Source organism: Aspergillus costaricaensis, assembly GCF_003184835.1.
Source record: "Aspergillus costaricaensis CBS 115574 unplaced genomic scaffold BO79scaffold_56, whole genome shotgun sequence".
Classification (NCBI taxonomy): domain Eukaryota; kingdom Fungi; phylum Ascomycota; class Eurotiomycetes; order Eurotiales; family Aspergillaceae; genus Aspergillus; species Aspergillus costaricensis.
The window spans coordinates 36,252-48,890 of NW_020291856.1; the positions used below are offsets into that span (position 1 = coordinate 36,252).

Here is a 12,639-nt window from a genome sequence, read left to right on the forward strand (position 1 = left end):
CCCCCCCCCCCCTCCATTTCATCATAAACGCCGCAAAACATGCATCTATCGGCTTGCACAAATCAAATGAATCTCAAAGCAATGCGCGGGACCCGGGGTGGGGTCCTTTCTGGAGCGCAGTCCACAAAAATATTCCTCTGGAGAGGAATAATAAAGAGAAGAAGAGAAAGGTGCTCACAAAGGAAACGAAATCATCAATCGCAAACAAAAGAAACATAGGAAACAAAAAGGTGAATCATGCGGTTACATCCAACCTTGACTCGATAATACATCATAACTGTCATTAAAGCGGGCAAGAGTGGGGTGAATCAAGGGGAAAGATAAGAAGGGAAAAAGAAATAAGAAGAAAGAGAAACAAAGTGCCACCGCTAGCCTTCAGTAAAAACAACATCGAATCAGAACAGCGAGTATGAGTGGGGGGAACACGGGTCCGACTTCGGTGTAAGAGGACAACCTAGTAGAGGCTCTGCTGGGGTGGAAGGGGAGGAATGATCATCGCTGTAGACTGAAGACAAAGGTGGCATCTGAAAGACCGCATTAGCTCCGCTAACCCTGGTACTTCTTGCACAGACCGGCATCAGGTAGAGAGAGGGGCATGTACAGGAATGTTGTGCTCTGGAAGGTGTTGCGGTGTCGGACCCAGATCAATGCCAGCCATGGACGCATAGCTCATACTGAAGGGGCTGACAATCTCATCATCGGCGTACGAGTGGTGCTTCTTTGCGCCCGATCCGAGTATCGGACCAGGCAGGATCGAGGGCAGCGTTGTTCCGTACTCTCCGTATGGCAGGTCATTGTAGTGGTTGTTCAGAGAGTGGTAGGAAGGCGGCTGTCCGTACGAATGGTGACCATAGGATTCCAAGTGAGAGTATGAGGGGTAAGAGAACACGGGAGGCGGCGAGGCTGAGAGCTGTCGAGTGCATTGCTGGGAGAACATCGATCCGCGATCTTCCTGGGTGGAGTGGCTGTCATAGGAAGAGCCTCGTTGGGCGGAGGCGTGACGGGTTGCATCTGAGCTAGACTTGGTTGTGCGAGCCTGTTTGGTGCGGGACTTGACAGTGTGCACCACCGCCTTCGGCGACTCCGAACCCTCGTGTGACCGTTCTGGAGATGTAGAAGCAGTTGCGGCTCTCTTCTCCAAATCTTCGAGGCGGCGCTTTAGCTTCTTGCCTATTATCGCATTCAGTCAGATTTGTATCGCAACATAGACAACCAACCGGCGAGTAGGATAACTTACGGTAGTTTCTCTGAGCAATGCGATTCTGTATCCGGCGACGCTCTGCAAGGTCTGAGATCTTGGTCCAATCCTCATTGGGGTTGGCGTTAGGACTGAAAGCGCTGCTGGTGCCGTGGTTGGAGCTCCTCGAGCTCGAGGTTTGTTGATATGAGTAATTGGAAGACCGATGCATCTTGGATTGAAGTATAGTAGAGGGAGATGATAGTATAAATAGATCAAAGCTCTTGTTCACAAGAAGCAGAGATATACAAGCAGTAGTAGAAAGTGGAAAGCAGTTGGACTGATGATATCAGAGGAAGATGAAGTTGAAAGAAGATGAGGAGCAAGAGGGAGGATCTGGGATTGACTATATAGATATTGAATCCAAGTGAGAGTCACGAGTCAAGGATGATCAACATCTGAAACTCAAAAGAAAAGACACAGGATGCGTTCAGTATTTAAAACTAAGCCATGGGTCGATCAGCTGGAGAACAGGTCTGTAGCTTATGCCTGCTAAGCCCCGGGTCCGAATGAAAGCAGCCCGTCCGTGATGGTCGATTGAACCGTTGCGATAGCAGCGTTAGTCCGTGCTCCGAAGAATTTATTATAATTGACATTTTCCTTTTTCGAATTAAATTATTATGGGTAATAATTATTTTTATTTTTGCCAAACCCAAAAGGATAATATTGAATTAAGAATGGAGAAAAAGAACAATAAAAAAGAAAAAAGGTAATAATCAAATTGGGAATGGCTGGAGACTTGCAGGGTATGCATGGCTTGACCATGTGTTGGTAGGGAACTTTTCCCGAATGGATTGGCGGATGTGCAGGGCTGCGTCACTAATGCCCGGTGTGGACTAGAGGGAATCCTAGGGAAGGGGGAGGGGGAGGGAAGGAAAAGGCGTGAGGCTGTTTTGGCGGACCCCGATGACCGATATGGCCGAGAGAGCGAAAGCGAGAGTGGGAGGGGGGCGCGGCCACGGAGGGTTAAACAGGATCCATGATATCAGGCAGTGCTAGCTAGACCAAGCCAGCCAGCTCCCCCCTCTCTTGCTCTTCTCCCCCGGTTGGTCCACCAATCTCGACGACCATGTGGTTCCATATCGATCTACCAGAGATAGTAAGTAGCTACCGGACAGGCCCGAATACCTGAGAATAGGAACATTTCCCCTCTATCCAAGTATATACAGCAATGCGCTTTTTAGTATCCATCAAATACACAGATCAATTTGCATTAGTACGATACGACTACAACTGTCTACTAACTAGGCTATGCGTTATGTCTTCCCCCCCATCATGCAGCATTCTCCCGAGATTCTACGGTCGTATATTCCCTGTCAAATCATGCAGTGCCGAGAGGAGCTGAGTTCTGTCGGTCCAGGATTCGAAACGAATGCAACAACGGGCCCTTTCCGGACTAGTTGGATAGCGTGTCTTGAAAAGAGAAGCCGTTCGATTGAGCCAACCGAGACGGTCAAAAGCCCCAAGAAGCTACTACTGCTGCTGCTGCTGCATGGCCATCCTTCCATTCCCACACCCACTCACCCCCCTTGATGATAAGTCAACCTCGCATGTTGAGTGTGATTGAGTATGTGTGTGGGTGTGGGTGTGGGGGAGAATGGGCCCAGCATGGCGGGCTCCTAATCTAGCTAACTAGCTTTTCCAACTTCAGTAAATAGAAATTAGGCTTGGAGATTTGTCCTACCGATGGACGGCCTAAGAAACGTAGTCTCGAACCGAGTGACCCAATTACATTCGTTCCCTGGGCTTTGAAACGAGCGGAAAGGTGTGTGTGAGGGTTGAGTGTGCGTGGCTTAAGCAGGATGTTTGTTGGACTGGTCTGCCAGGAGGGGGCTGAAAATGAAAAGCGCGGCTTTTACAATCTAGTGGTATGTTGGGTGGCCTTGTATCAATACTGTATTGGTATGGATTTATTGGGTAATTAATTAATTGATTTGTTGGGTATGGTTACACAACCTGTTTTCTTCTGCCTCTTTCCCCTCCTTCTTCTTCTCATCACACCATGTGAGGCAGGGCGATTGTTCAATAGATGAGGAATTTATTTAATTGTCTCATGAACTCTATAGACGTCTTGTGCTTGATGAATGCGTTTCAATAATTATGTTGTTCTGTTTCAAGTATTCCATGCCGATGATCCGCGGAGATCCATTACATACATACATACATACGATTTGTGTATGAAGGAGAGTTACTGTAGTCCTCAGGCAATCAAATATCTCCCAGATTGAACCAACTAACCACTAACCCATTAGCTAATGGTTCATCCTAGACCCGTAGCCCCCAAAGACCCATTAACCAGGATATAGTAGTGACTACTACTAGCTAGGTACCTACTCCAATACTACCTACCATCGTGGTAGCACTACCATCATCACCACTATTCCGGCCTTTGTCTTTTGTCTTTGTCGCTTAAATCCGACAGGTTCGGGTGAACCATGGAAATAGTGGAATTTCCGCAGCCTGTGTCTTAGTAGGCACGTTTTAATCTCCATCGTCTAGGGTGATTGGCGGGCGATGTCACCATCCTCAATTAGCTAGACTAGTAAGATAGTTACCCATCCTTCAAGTCAGATCATAATTGCTGTCGTATTAACGACGTTTTTTGTGCAGATTACCGCTGGATTTCTCTACCCCCATCCCTTCCCTTCCTTCCCTCAAGCGGCATTCCTTCGAACCATGTCTTGGGCGAACCATATGCAGAAACGGGTCAATTTGGATGGAGCACGTGGTTGTTGCCGTATACTTTATTTCATGTAGTACGCTGTGCTCCGTGGTACTCACCTCTAGTCTACTAGTTATCTATCAGTGTTCGGTTACCTCTTTCGTATCGCCCGGCACGGCACTGTTCGGCCCTAATTGCTGCCGGGTCGTATTCGCGTATCTATGAGTTACGCTGATTACGAGTGCTAGATGCGGTTACCTAACCACTGTATCTACTGGGTTACTAGTATAATAGTAATGTACGCATTAGTTACTACATTGAGGAATCCTTTCGACGTCCACACACAGCCCCGGTAATGCACACATAGACGCACAGTTTCTTCAGCTCCTGATGTTCGAGCATCACGTCTTGTTGTCTGCCTTCTTTTGCTCATCGGTCTCTGTTGACCTTACATGCTATGCAATGCATGATTCTCAAAATAGCCCCATCCAATCATGCCCGCGTGCGCCCGCTCGCGCTTATTTCCGAATTTAGATAACTGCTAGGAAATCATTGGAAAAGTGCCATTTGGGTGCCGACCATGAGGCACCGGCATCAGGCTACTAGTCTCGTTACTGAGTGACCACCTGCGTCAAGTCTATCTGCAGGTCGAGGACAAACTGGGATTGAGGGAAAAGGGTGGTGGGTGCGTGTGTGTGAAGGTGGTGAGTGTGCCTCGATTGACACGAGCAGCGCCCCTTCTAGTGCACGGTCTCGACTTCTGCCACGTTGCACCCCTCGATCTTGGCAGCACACTAAGGATAAAGATCTCACCTATTCCGAACGGGTGGTGGGAATGAGGGGAAAAGGGAGGGGAGAGGGGGACAGAGACGGAAGGGGGGGCGGCGCTGCTCATCCACTCTCTTAGCTATACTTTTTCTGAAAAGTCACATTCCTTTTCCCTTATAGGTAAGCCAATGCCAGTTGCTGATTTGTTGGATGGCTTGCTTCTGGAGGGTGTGGTGTTTGTTTCATCTATCTTTGTCAACCATCATGTCCATGTCCATACCTTGCCGATGCTTGGAAGTTGCAGTTGGATTGGGCGCAATGAGACATGGAGAAGGGAGAGAAACTTGCAGATCAGTTGATCACTTGATTTCCAAACTTCGATCAAGCACAGCCCGGGTTGCGGACAGTCCGGAGATGGGGAAGATAGCCTTGTTTCGGAGGCTACCAATCTCCGGCCTCGAAGTTGACTGACTGATTGACTGACTCTCTGTTCCCGCAATACAGCCTTTCGGTTGCTGAATTAGTTTCGTTGGTGATTTTTCCTTTCCGTTTTATTTTTAACATTAAGGTTTTTATTTTATCTTTCATTATCGTCAATTGCCATAAGAAGTCGTAATATTGTTATCCGTTAGCGCTTCTGGATAATAGATAGCCTTATCGCGAAGTGGTCAGTACTCCTCACCTCCCATGATGGGATAGATGGATGCATGCACATTGCCCCGAGATTATTGCATTATCAAGGGCCCCTGCTTGTACCTGGTGCTGGTGCATACAACATTCCGGACTCTACCCCCAAGGAGGCATTTAGCTAGGAGGCTATGTAGCTGCGGAAGAGGATCACAATTCGAAGAGACCCCAATGTCAAGGCTCTTGCCAGATTCGGTTTGTAATCTAAGGACCAGGACCCCTGCGTACTGTTAGTGGATGCCATTACAAATCAGATCGGCAACCCCCAAGAAATCCTGTGGATACTAACCGGGAGGGGGAACGACGGAGCGGGGACCACCTGGGTCCACTGGTACACGAGCGGGCCAGTGACATTGCAACAAAAGGCGAGAGGCTTTTCAGCCCCAAGGTGTCATTCCTCCGCTGCAATTGGCTATACGAATTACTTGCCGTATTTGGATATTGGGCCTTGGGAGGATGCCTTACTTGCACGCTCCCGTGTTTTACCTCCTATGAGGCTCAATCACTTGCATATTTCAGTCTGATTGACATACACTGCCTCAGAGCCAGGTGTCAACGAGTATTCCTGTCTGCATCACTGTCCATGTGTAGGGCTGATGGCAGTTACGGTTCATGGTCCATGGCTTATTGGTCCAACACTGAAATTCCCCAGCCTGATTCAAGAGCAGAGAGGTAGTGAGTAGGCCTACTAGTACGTTAAGCCTTCGATAAATCATATATCACATGTATTGCCCGGTCGGAATGTCTGGCTTCTGAAAGCGGCGAAGCAATTTTCCTTTACCCTGGCTCGTGTCTTTTCTGTGAGAGTCTGCGTCTGCATGTGTGTCTCCATCTGATACAAGAGATCGCAACCCATGACTCGACCCGACTCATACACATGTAACCATATCTCGTATGGGTGTGCCTGGCTATTTTGTCCTCTTTCTTCATCAGGCCTCGCGTGCCGACCTTGTGCACTAGAGCTGGGCAAATAGCGTCATCATTGGTCCAGGGTAGTGCTCGTATATTTCTGCATGCCAACGGCCTATTACTAGTGCATGAAGATGCACTTTTTGACAGGGATTGGGGGAGCGCCTGCGGCGGCCAAGGGTTGCCAGATACTGAATCGAACCTTCTGGTACATATCTAGAAGCACTGGTCCTTGGCGGACGGCACAACTGGTTGGTATGTTTGCTTGCTCGGTCGTCTCACTAGCCGGCTTCTGCGGCATCAGAGATATTAATAATATTCAGGAATGCAGTGTGCGCCAGGCCTGCAGTAGTATTGACCGTTAGTTCTAAAAAAACGCAATATCCTTTTGGGTGCAGAACATTATCCTGAGAAAGGTTTAGTAGCTTGGAAAGGATATCGTATCGTCGTTTTCATGTATATTGAACTTATAATGTTTGTCGGACTGGAAGTTTAGTTCGGAATAGGTAGTTGGACGCTAAGTGTGGAAATAACAAGTTAGCTTCAGGTCTATGATTCACATCGAGAGGACCTTCGAGTAACTACTCTGTGGGTAGCATCTGGACTGTCCGTCTGGCCATGTCGGATGGAGCGGCCATTAATTTCCGCGCGCGCAACTTTCATTCCCGGTGGACGTGAGTCACGGTTGACAGGATGGCATGGGTTAATCTTGGCCGCCCCGCACGCCGCCAGGAATGGGAGGATGACGAAAACCCACTTGGACAAAGTACGGGGACTCCACGTGCAAAGGTCATGGCGTTTGACGGGAAGGGAGGGATGGTGCAATCCTTATCGGCCATGCTAAATTAATGCCAGCATGCCTCGTGGGAAAAGGTCGGAGGCATTCATGCGACGGCTCAATGCCTGGCCTGAGGAATCCTCAAGCTTTCAGGAACCTTGTCTGACTTTCCTATAGATCTGACGATCATTATAGTCACATCATTGTTCCCCCTTCATCAGATTCAAGGCGCTGCCACTCAGAATCATAATATTGATGATGTTTCGTGAAGACATAAAGAATAGAAAGTTATCTTTTGACTGATAATGGCTGTGGGCAAGGTTCGCAACAATGCGCCTTTTTTTTTTTTTTTCTTCCTTCTTGGTGTTCCTCCACAAACACAACATTATAGTGTTGGCCCCATTTTCGCAATAATCGATGCATTGCTATCCTAACGTGGCAGCGACATGAGGCCAACATCGCCTAGTCTTCCGCCCCCTCAACCTAGCAGGGGACTAGTTTCAGAACGGAGCAACGGCAGAAATGGCCCCCAATTTCATACTCGCTGCTCCATATCGCAATCTTTTCTCATAGGTGCCCATGCCCACAGACCCTTTGCGCCAGTGTACGGTGTAATAAGCCGGGCACGTCTGTTACAGCCCGCTCGCTTACTATTTGCGACCCATGCCACACCCTTCATGCTCGAAATGAGCACACCGATGTGACTCGATGATTAAATGATCGACACGCTGAAGCTGATTGTGTACTGAAAATAATATTGACTGAATCGTTGCAACAGTGGCTTGTCGTCTCGTAGACTTTGTCTGCTGGGAGAGTATATCCCTAGTGCTACCATGCGTTGATGAGAGTGACACCAATAAACGAGGGTACCAATCACCATCTGTAGATCCCACTAGGTAGTACTAGCCTTGGTCCATTAGTAGTCCACCAGATGCATGGGGCACTGCTGCGGTTATTTAAAATCCAGAGGGCTAGTTATAATCGCAATAACGTTCACCAGTGGAGCTGGTACAGGTCTGTTCAACGACTTTGACCAGGCCTGGTTTAATGAACCTAATACTGCAGATTGCCGACACAATGACAAAACCAGGTGCCGCCTTGGGCGCTTGCTACTTTGCAGTTGCCCGTTGACTCGGAAATTCTAAAACGGACAGCCAGAGCTGCGATTTGTTGATGTCTTTGTGGTAGCCAAACCACTGTGACGGGCTGGGTGCCTAAGGTGGATTCCATTCGCGTTTTGGCTGGTTGCAGGACTAGTGATGCAGAAGCCAACACAGCAGAGCCTCATCCAAGTGCGTGCGTAGCTGTTGTGTTGTGTGTGTAATAGAGGGCTGTGTGCACAGCCAAAATGGGCGTACACATATCGCAGACGCCTTACCTTGCTTGGTAGTAATTAATTATTAGTAATTAGTCTAGTTGTCGGCCTGCCCGACGAGGGTGGTAGTACAGGTATCGGTCTGTACCATGGACCAGGAGTGTCTGGAAGGCTCCGTAACGCCGTATCAAACCAGATTGGTAACCGGTAGCAAAGAGGTTCAATGCGAGTAGTATTGTGCATAATTAGGATGTGATTTCCAATCCTAGAATAAGGTGTTGACGAGAGCCACGGGTAACTATGGCCGCCTAAGACTAGTATCTGTTTGAGAGAATATTGGGGAACCATTAGAAACCCATTTCGTCAGATGTCTCGGGGACGGTGAATGTGCTGTCCGAACTCCGCGGACTGTCCGGAACGGACATAGTTCTGCCGACCTCATTCCGGCAATCAATCCATTGAGCAATCAATCAAATGACTTCTTGTACGAGTGTATTGGGGACTAATTGGCCCGGTCAGTAGATTAAATGAACCCTTGTGAGTCCGAGTTACGTCAACTCCTTCGGACCTCAGTTGTGTGGTAGTGGGTCGGGTTATTCACTCTATCGGGCTGCTGCTAGCTGGGAGTAGGCAGGCAGCTGCCTTCCTTCGCACGGGTGATTGTGAAGGAAGAGTTGATTGATTGATTGCTGTCACCTCGTGGCAAAAGCTCGGGGTTTACTGCGGCTCGTCCGTCTCCGTGTCGAGAACACGCTAGTATGGACTACAGAGTACTGATGGGGCCAATACGTCCATCCCCATTTGTGCTTTGTAGGCCTTAGGCAGTGATAGTCAACATCTCGCCAAGACCACGATCCTGCTGCTTGGGCCGGTGTTGAAGAACATTGGTCGTTAAGGTGCCCCATCGGTCGTTTCAGATTCTGTAGGCTTCATGGCCCACTCTCGAGCTAGCACACTGCCACACTGCTCGGTTGGACTAGATGTATTGCAAGGTCACGGCGATCAACATCTCCGGAATCAGTTGGTATGACGGTATGGATAGGGTTCCACCATCCATTCGCATAGACTCCCGCTACTGGCTAAACTGCCATGGAAGGAGCATTCTGTGAGAATCGAATCGCTCCATCTCGGGAAAGAAAGGACAGAAAGACTGACGGAACGGATCCTGCCGGCAGAGTAAGGCATAGTGGACACGAGACTCCTACTGCTGCTGCCAAATGCTCGATGATCTGCTCGCAAGTGATTGTTGCCTGGATGAGGTTCAGTAGCCTGGGGTTGGTTGGTCTTCCTCGAAGTCGCCCCGTAGTTGATACTATCTTAATGGTACTCCGCAGTTCATAGGGGTACACTGACTCACGGAGACCTGAAAGTATGAACAGACCAGTAGGTGTTGGATATCCCGTGTCCGGGCACTGCTTTCCTAGTAGTTCGGGGCCGAAACCGGACAGCCACGCCCTACTGGTCTTCGTGACTGGGATCCCATGGGCGTGCGTCCACTCCATTGATGAGGAGATATCCAATAATGAATGAGTCTGGCGGGATACGCATCTGGCAATTGTCGATCATTCTGTGTCGATTGTTACGACTCGAGAGTATGGTAGCTAGGATATCATTGTGTAGCGATACTATTTACAGAAACGGCTGAGCGTGCCAGCAAACCAAATTCACCCGAGTCACAGCCCATGTCCAACACAGCTGCCCTTTGCACCTCACGAGGGGGTGAAACGCAACCAACTGAGACAGGGGACATGCCTCAGGCGTCCTGCAAGTAACTAATCGCTCCAAGGCACGGCTGACTACGTCTGCCATGGCCCGTTATCTGCAGGCTCCTCGCGTGCATCGCCATCATCCTTGACCTCTGTTGCTGGACGGGCGTGTATGTCGTGCAGGAGGCCGCAGATGATGTTTCCGTCTTGTCTAGGATTACCTGGCAGACACCTTCAGTCCCGTTTCCTGAAAACGCCAGAAACTTTGCCCTCGATTACTGGGGTAATCCAATCACCGCTAGGTCGCAAGACGTAAGAAACAAAAAACCCGCCTTTCTTTTGATGTGATGCTCGTGCTCGCCAAGAACAATCACCACTAAATCGACGTATAGTAAGAAACATGCCAACAAGACCGGCCATTTGATATCCATCTATCATCAAAATATACCAGAAAAATCTAGCAATGCAAGCTTAAAAGACCATTTCCATCCTTAACACCTCTTTTCGCTGATTTAGAGGACATAGCTACTGGTCGGTTAGCAAGCTGCAACATCCATAGGGAAACAGGCAGGCTCTAAACTTACCTCCAGGGGTGACTCTCATCACCATACTGGATACCCTCGATCCAGTTCTTCATCTGAAGAGCAATTTCGCCTGCTTCCTCAGTCTCCTTAAGGCCGCAGTCGACCAGCTTACCCCGGTAGCTGATTGTCCGCACGGGACTCACAATAGCTGCAGTACCAGCGCCGAACACTTCGATCATTCTGCCCTCCTCGGCCGCTTCGGCGACTTCGGACATCTTGAGCTTACGCTCGGAGATGGTCCAGCCCTTGGGCACCAGTCTTTCCCTAGCCAGCCCCAGCACGGAGTCTCTGGTCACACCCTCAAGGATTGTTCCGTCCAGAGGCGCAGTGATCAGTTCCTTCTGGCCAGTTTCCTTGTTCTTCAGAGCAACGAAAAGGTTCATGGTGCCGACCTCGGTAATGTATTCCTCCTCTCCAAAAAGCCACAGATTCTGCTGGAAGCCACGGGACGCCGCCTCCAGCTGAGGGAGGACGCAGGGGGCGTAATTGGCGCCCAGCTTCTTGTCTCCAACACCACCAGGCCAGGCTCTAACAGCATAGTCGGTAGCCTCCAACGAAATAGCCTTGAAGCCAGTGGGGTAATACGGGCCAACCGGGCTTGCAATCACGAACAGAAGAGCAGAGCCCGGGGGTCCCACACCGAGAGTCTTTTGGGTTCCAATCATCGTGGGCCGCAAGTACAGAGAGTAACCCCGCTCGCTATTAATTTAAAGGTAAGTTATTATCCTCAATTATCAATTGGTGGGCTTTTCACCAACCTTGGAATGAACCTGCTGTCCAACTTCACAAACTCTCCAATCAGCTTGGTGAGGGCCTCGCCATCAAAGGAAGGCAAAGCAATGCGCTTCGAGGATTTGTTCAAGCGCGCCATGTTCTTGTCCGGACGAAACAAGCGAATCTGACCAGACTGGTCCTTGTAGGCCTTCATACCCTCAAAACATTCGAACGCATAGTGGAAAACACAAGCCGACGGGTCGAGACTGAGGTTCTGATACGGAACAATCTGGGGAGAGTGCCATCCCTCCGTCGCGGTCCATTCAATCGAGAGCATATGATCTAAGATGGAATGCGCATTAGAAATTGAACCGTGCTGAGAAACGACACGTGCTTGTCATACCGGTGAAGGTCTTGCCAAAGACCAAGTCCTTCGGGGCAGTCAATTCCTTAGGGGTATTCGTCTTCGAGACTGTAAGTTTCGAGGGGTCAAGGGGGGCTAGTTGGGAGGCAGCAGCTGAAGTAGCACTGAAGCATCTCTTCCATAACTGAGCCGTTGCGGGAGATTGAAAGGCGCGCGGTGCGACGAGGCTTTGTAACGCCCTGCGACGAGCGAATTGAAATGACTTCATGATTGCTTTCCGGCTTAAATAACAATCCAGGGGGTAATAACACCAGAAAGAAAGAATAGGAATCCCAGAAAGAAGGACAGCAAAGAAGCGCAGGAGAAGAACCACGACAGGAAATAAACCAGAAGAATGTACCGACAGGACCGAGGGCGGGCTGTGGAGCTTAAAAGGCGGATAAGAACGGTAGTCTATGACTCTTGCCCACGGACTACGGCACCAACTCCGAGATTAAGGTCTGACAAGGTCGATTTGGGTTCAATCATGGAGACCACACTAAGCGAACCTTTGAATCTGGGCGTCCCGCCAGTACGTAAATGGTTACCTATATGAGCAATTGTACAGGCTATATTGCAAACTCTCCAACCAATCGATGGACTGGTGATGAATCAGACACCCCAGAAGGAGCTCTCTCCTGGTCAGTCTCCGTTTCGAGTCCGACGTCGGCGAAGCGAGTTGCCGGCAGTAAATCCGCGTTCCAGCCAGGCGGTGAGTCCGGGGAAAGACCCTCCTTCCAGTCACCATTCCTGATTGGCCAAGGAGTGTTCCTTGCACGTGATGCTTGCCGACCGGGCAGATTAGCAGCGGCCAACTGATACCTGAAAGCTACCAGAGGGGAGAGAGATATCATATTAATTTAACACTTAAGAGAA

At 49.5% G+C, this 12,639-nt stretch overlaps 3 protein-coding genes across 3 annotated transcripts; 1 reads left to right on the forward strand and 2 right to left on the reverse strand.

Annotated features, from left to right (window-relative positions):
* Positions 1-577: 577 nt before the first annotated feature.
* BO79DRAFT_222534 (bZIP transcription factor) lies at positions 578-1,409 on the reverse strand (the record flags this gene model as incomplete). The annotated part of the gene is made up of 2 exons (XM_025683562.1): positions 578-1,170; positions 1,238-1,409. 2 exons carry the CDS (start codon positions 1,407-1,409, stop codon positions 578-580), a joined length of 765 nt encoding a protein of 254 aa, XP_025534252.1.
* Positions 1,410-6,888: 5,479 nt separating this feature from the next.
* On the forward strand, positions 6,889-7,175 carry BO79DRAFT_233304 (uncharacterized protein; the record flags this gene model as incomplete). Its single annotated transcript, XM_025684282.1, has 2 exons — positions 6,889-7,029; positions 7,119-7,175. 2 exons carry the CDS (start codon positions 6,889-6,891, stop codon positions 7,173-7,175), a joined length of 198 nt encoding a protein of 65 aa, XP_025534253.1.
* A 3,194-nt stretch (positions 7,176-10,369) lies between these two features.
* On the reverse strand, positions 10,370-12,084 carry BO79DRAFT_68113 (branched-chain amino acid aminotransferase, cytosolic). Its single transcript, XM_025689591.1, has 4 exons — positions 11,764-12,084; positions 11,405-11,702; positions 10,647-11,345; positions 10,370-10,587 (listed from the first exon to the last, which is right to left on the reverse strand). The coding sequence occupies exons 1-4, from the start codon at positions 11,990-11,992 to the stop codon at positions 10,575-10,577; spliced, it is 1,239 nt and encodes a 412-aa protein (XP_025534254.1). The 5' UTR covers positions 11,993-12,084; the 3' UTR covers positions 10,370-10,574.
* Positions 12,085-12,639: the final 555 nt, after the last annotated feature.

Coding starts and splice junctions, on each gene's coding strand:
- BO79DRAFT_68113 (XM_025689591.1), bottom strand. CDS start 11,992: ATGAAGTCATTTCAATTCGCTCGTCGCAGGGCGTTACAAAGCCTCGTC. Junction 11,703..11,763: donor CTTTGGCAAGACCTTCACCG/GTATGACAAGCA, acceptor ATTCCATCTTAG/ATCATATGCTCTCGATTGAA. Junction 11,346..11,404: donor GACAGCAGGTTCATTCCAAG/GTTGGTGAAAAG, acceptor TTAAATTAATAG/CGAGCGGGGTTACTCTCTGT.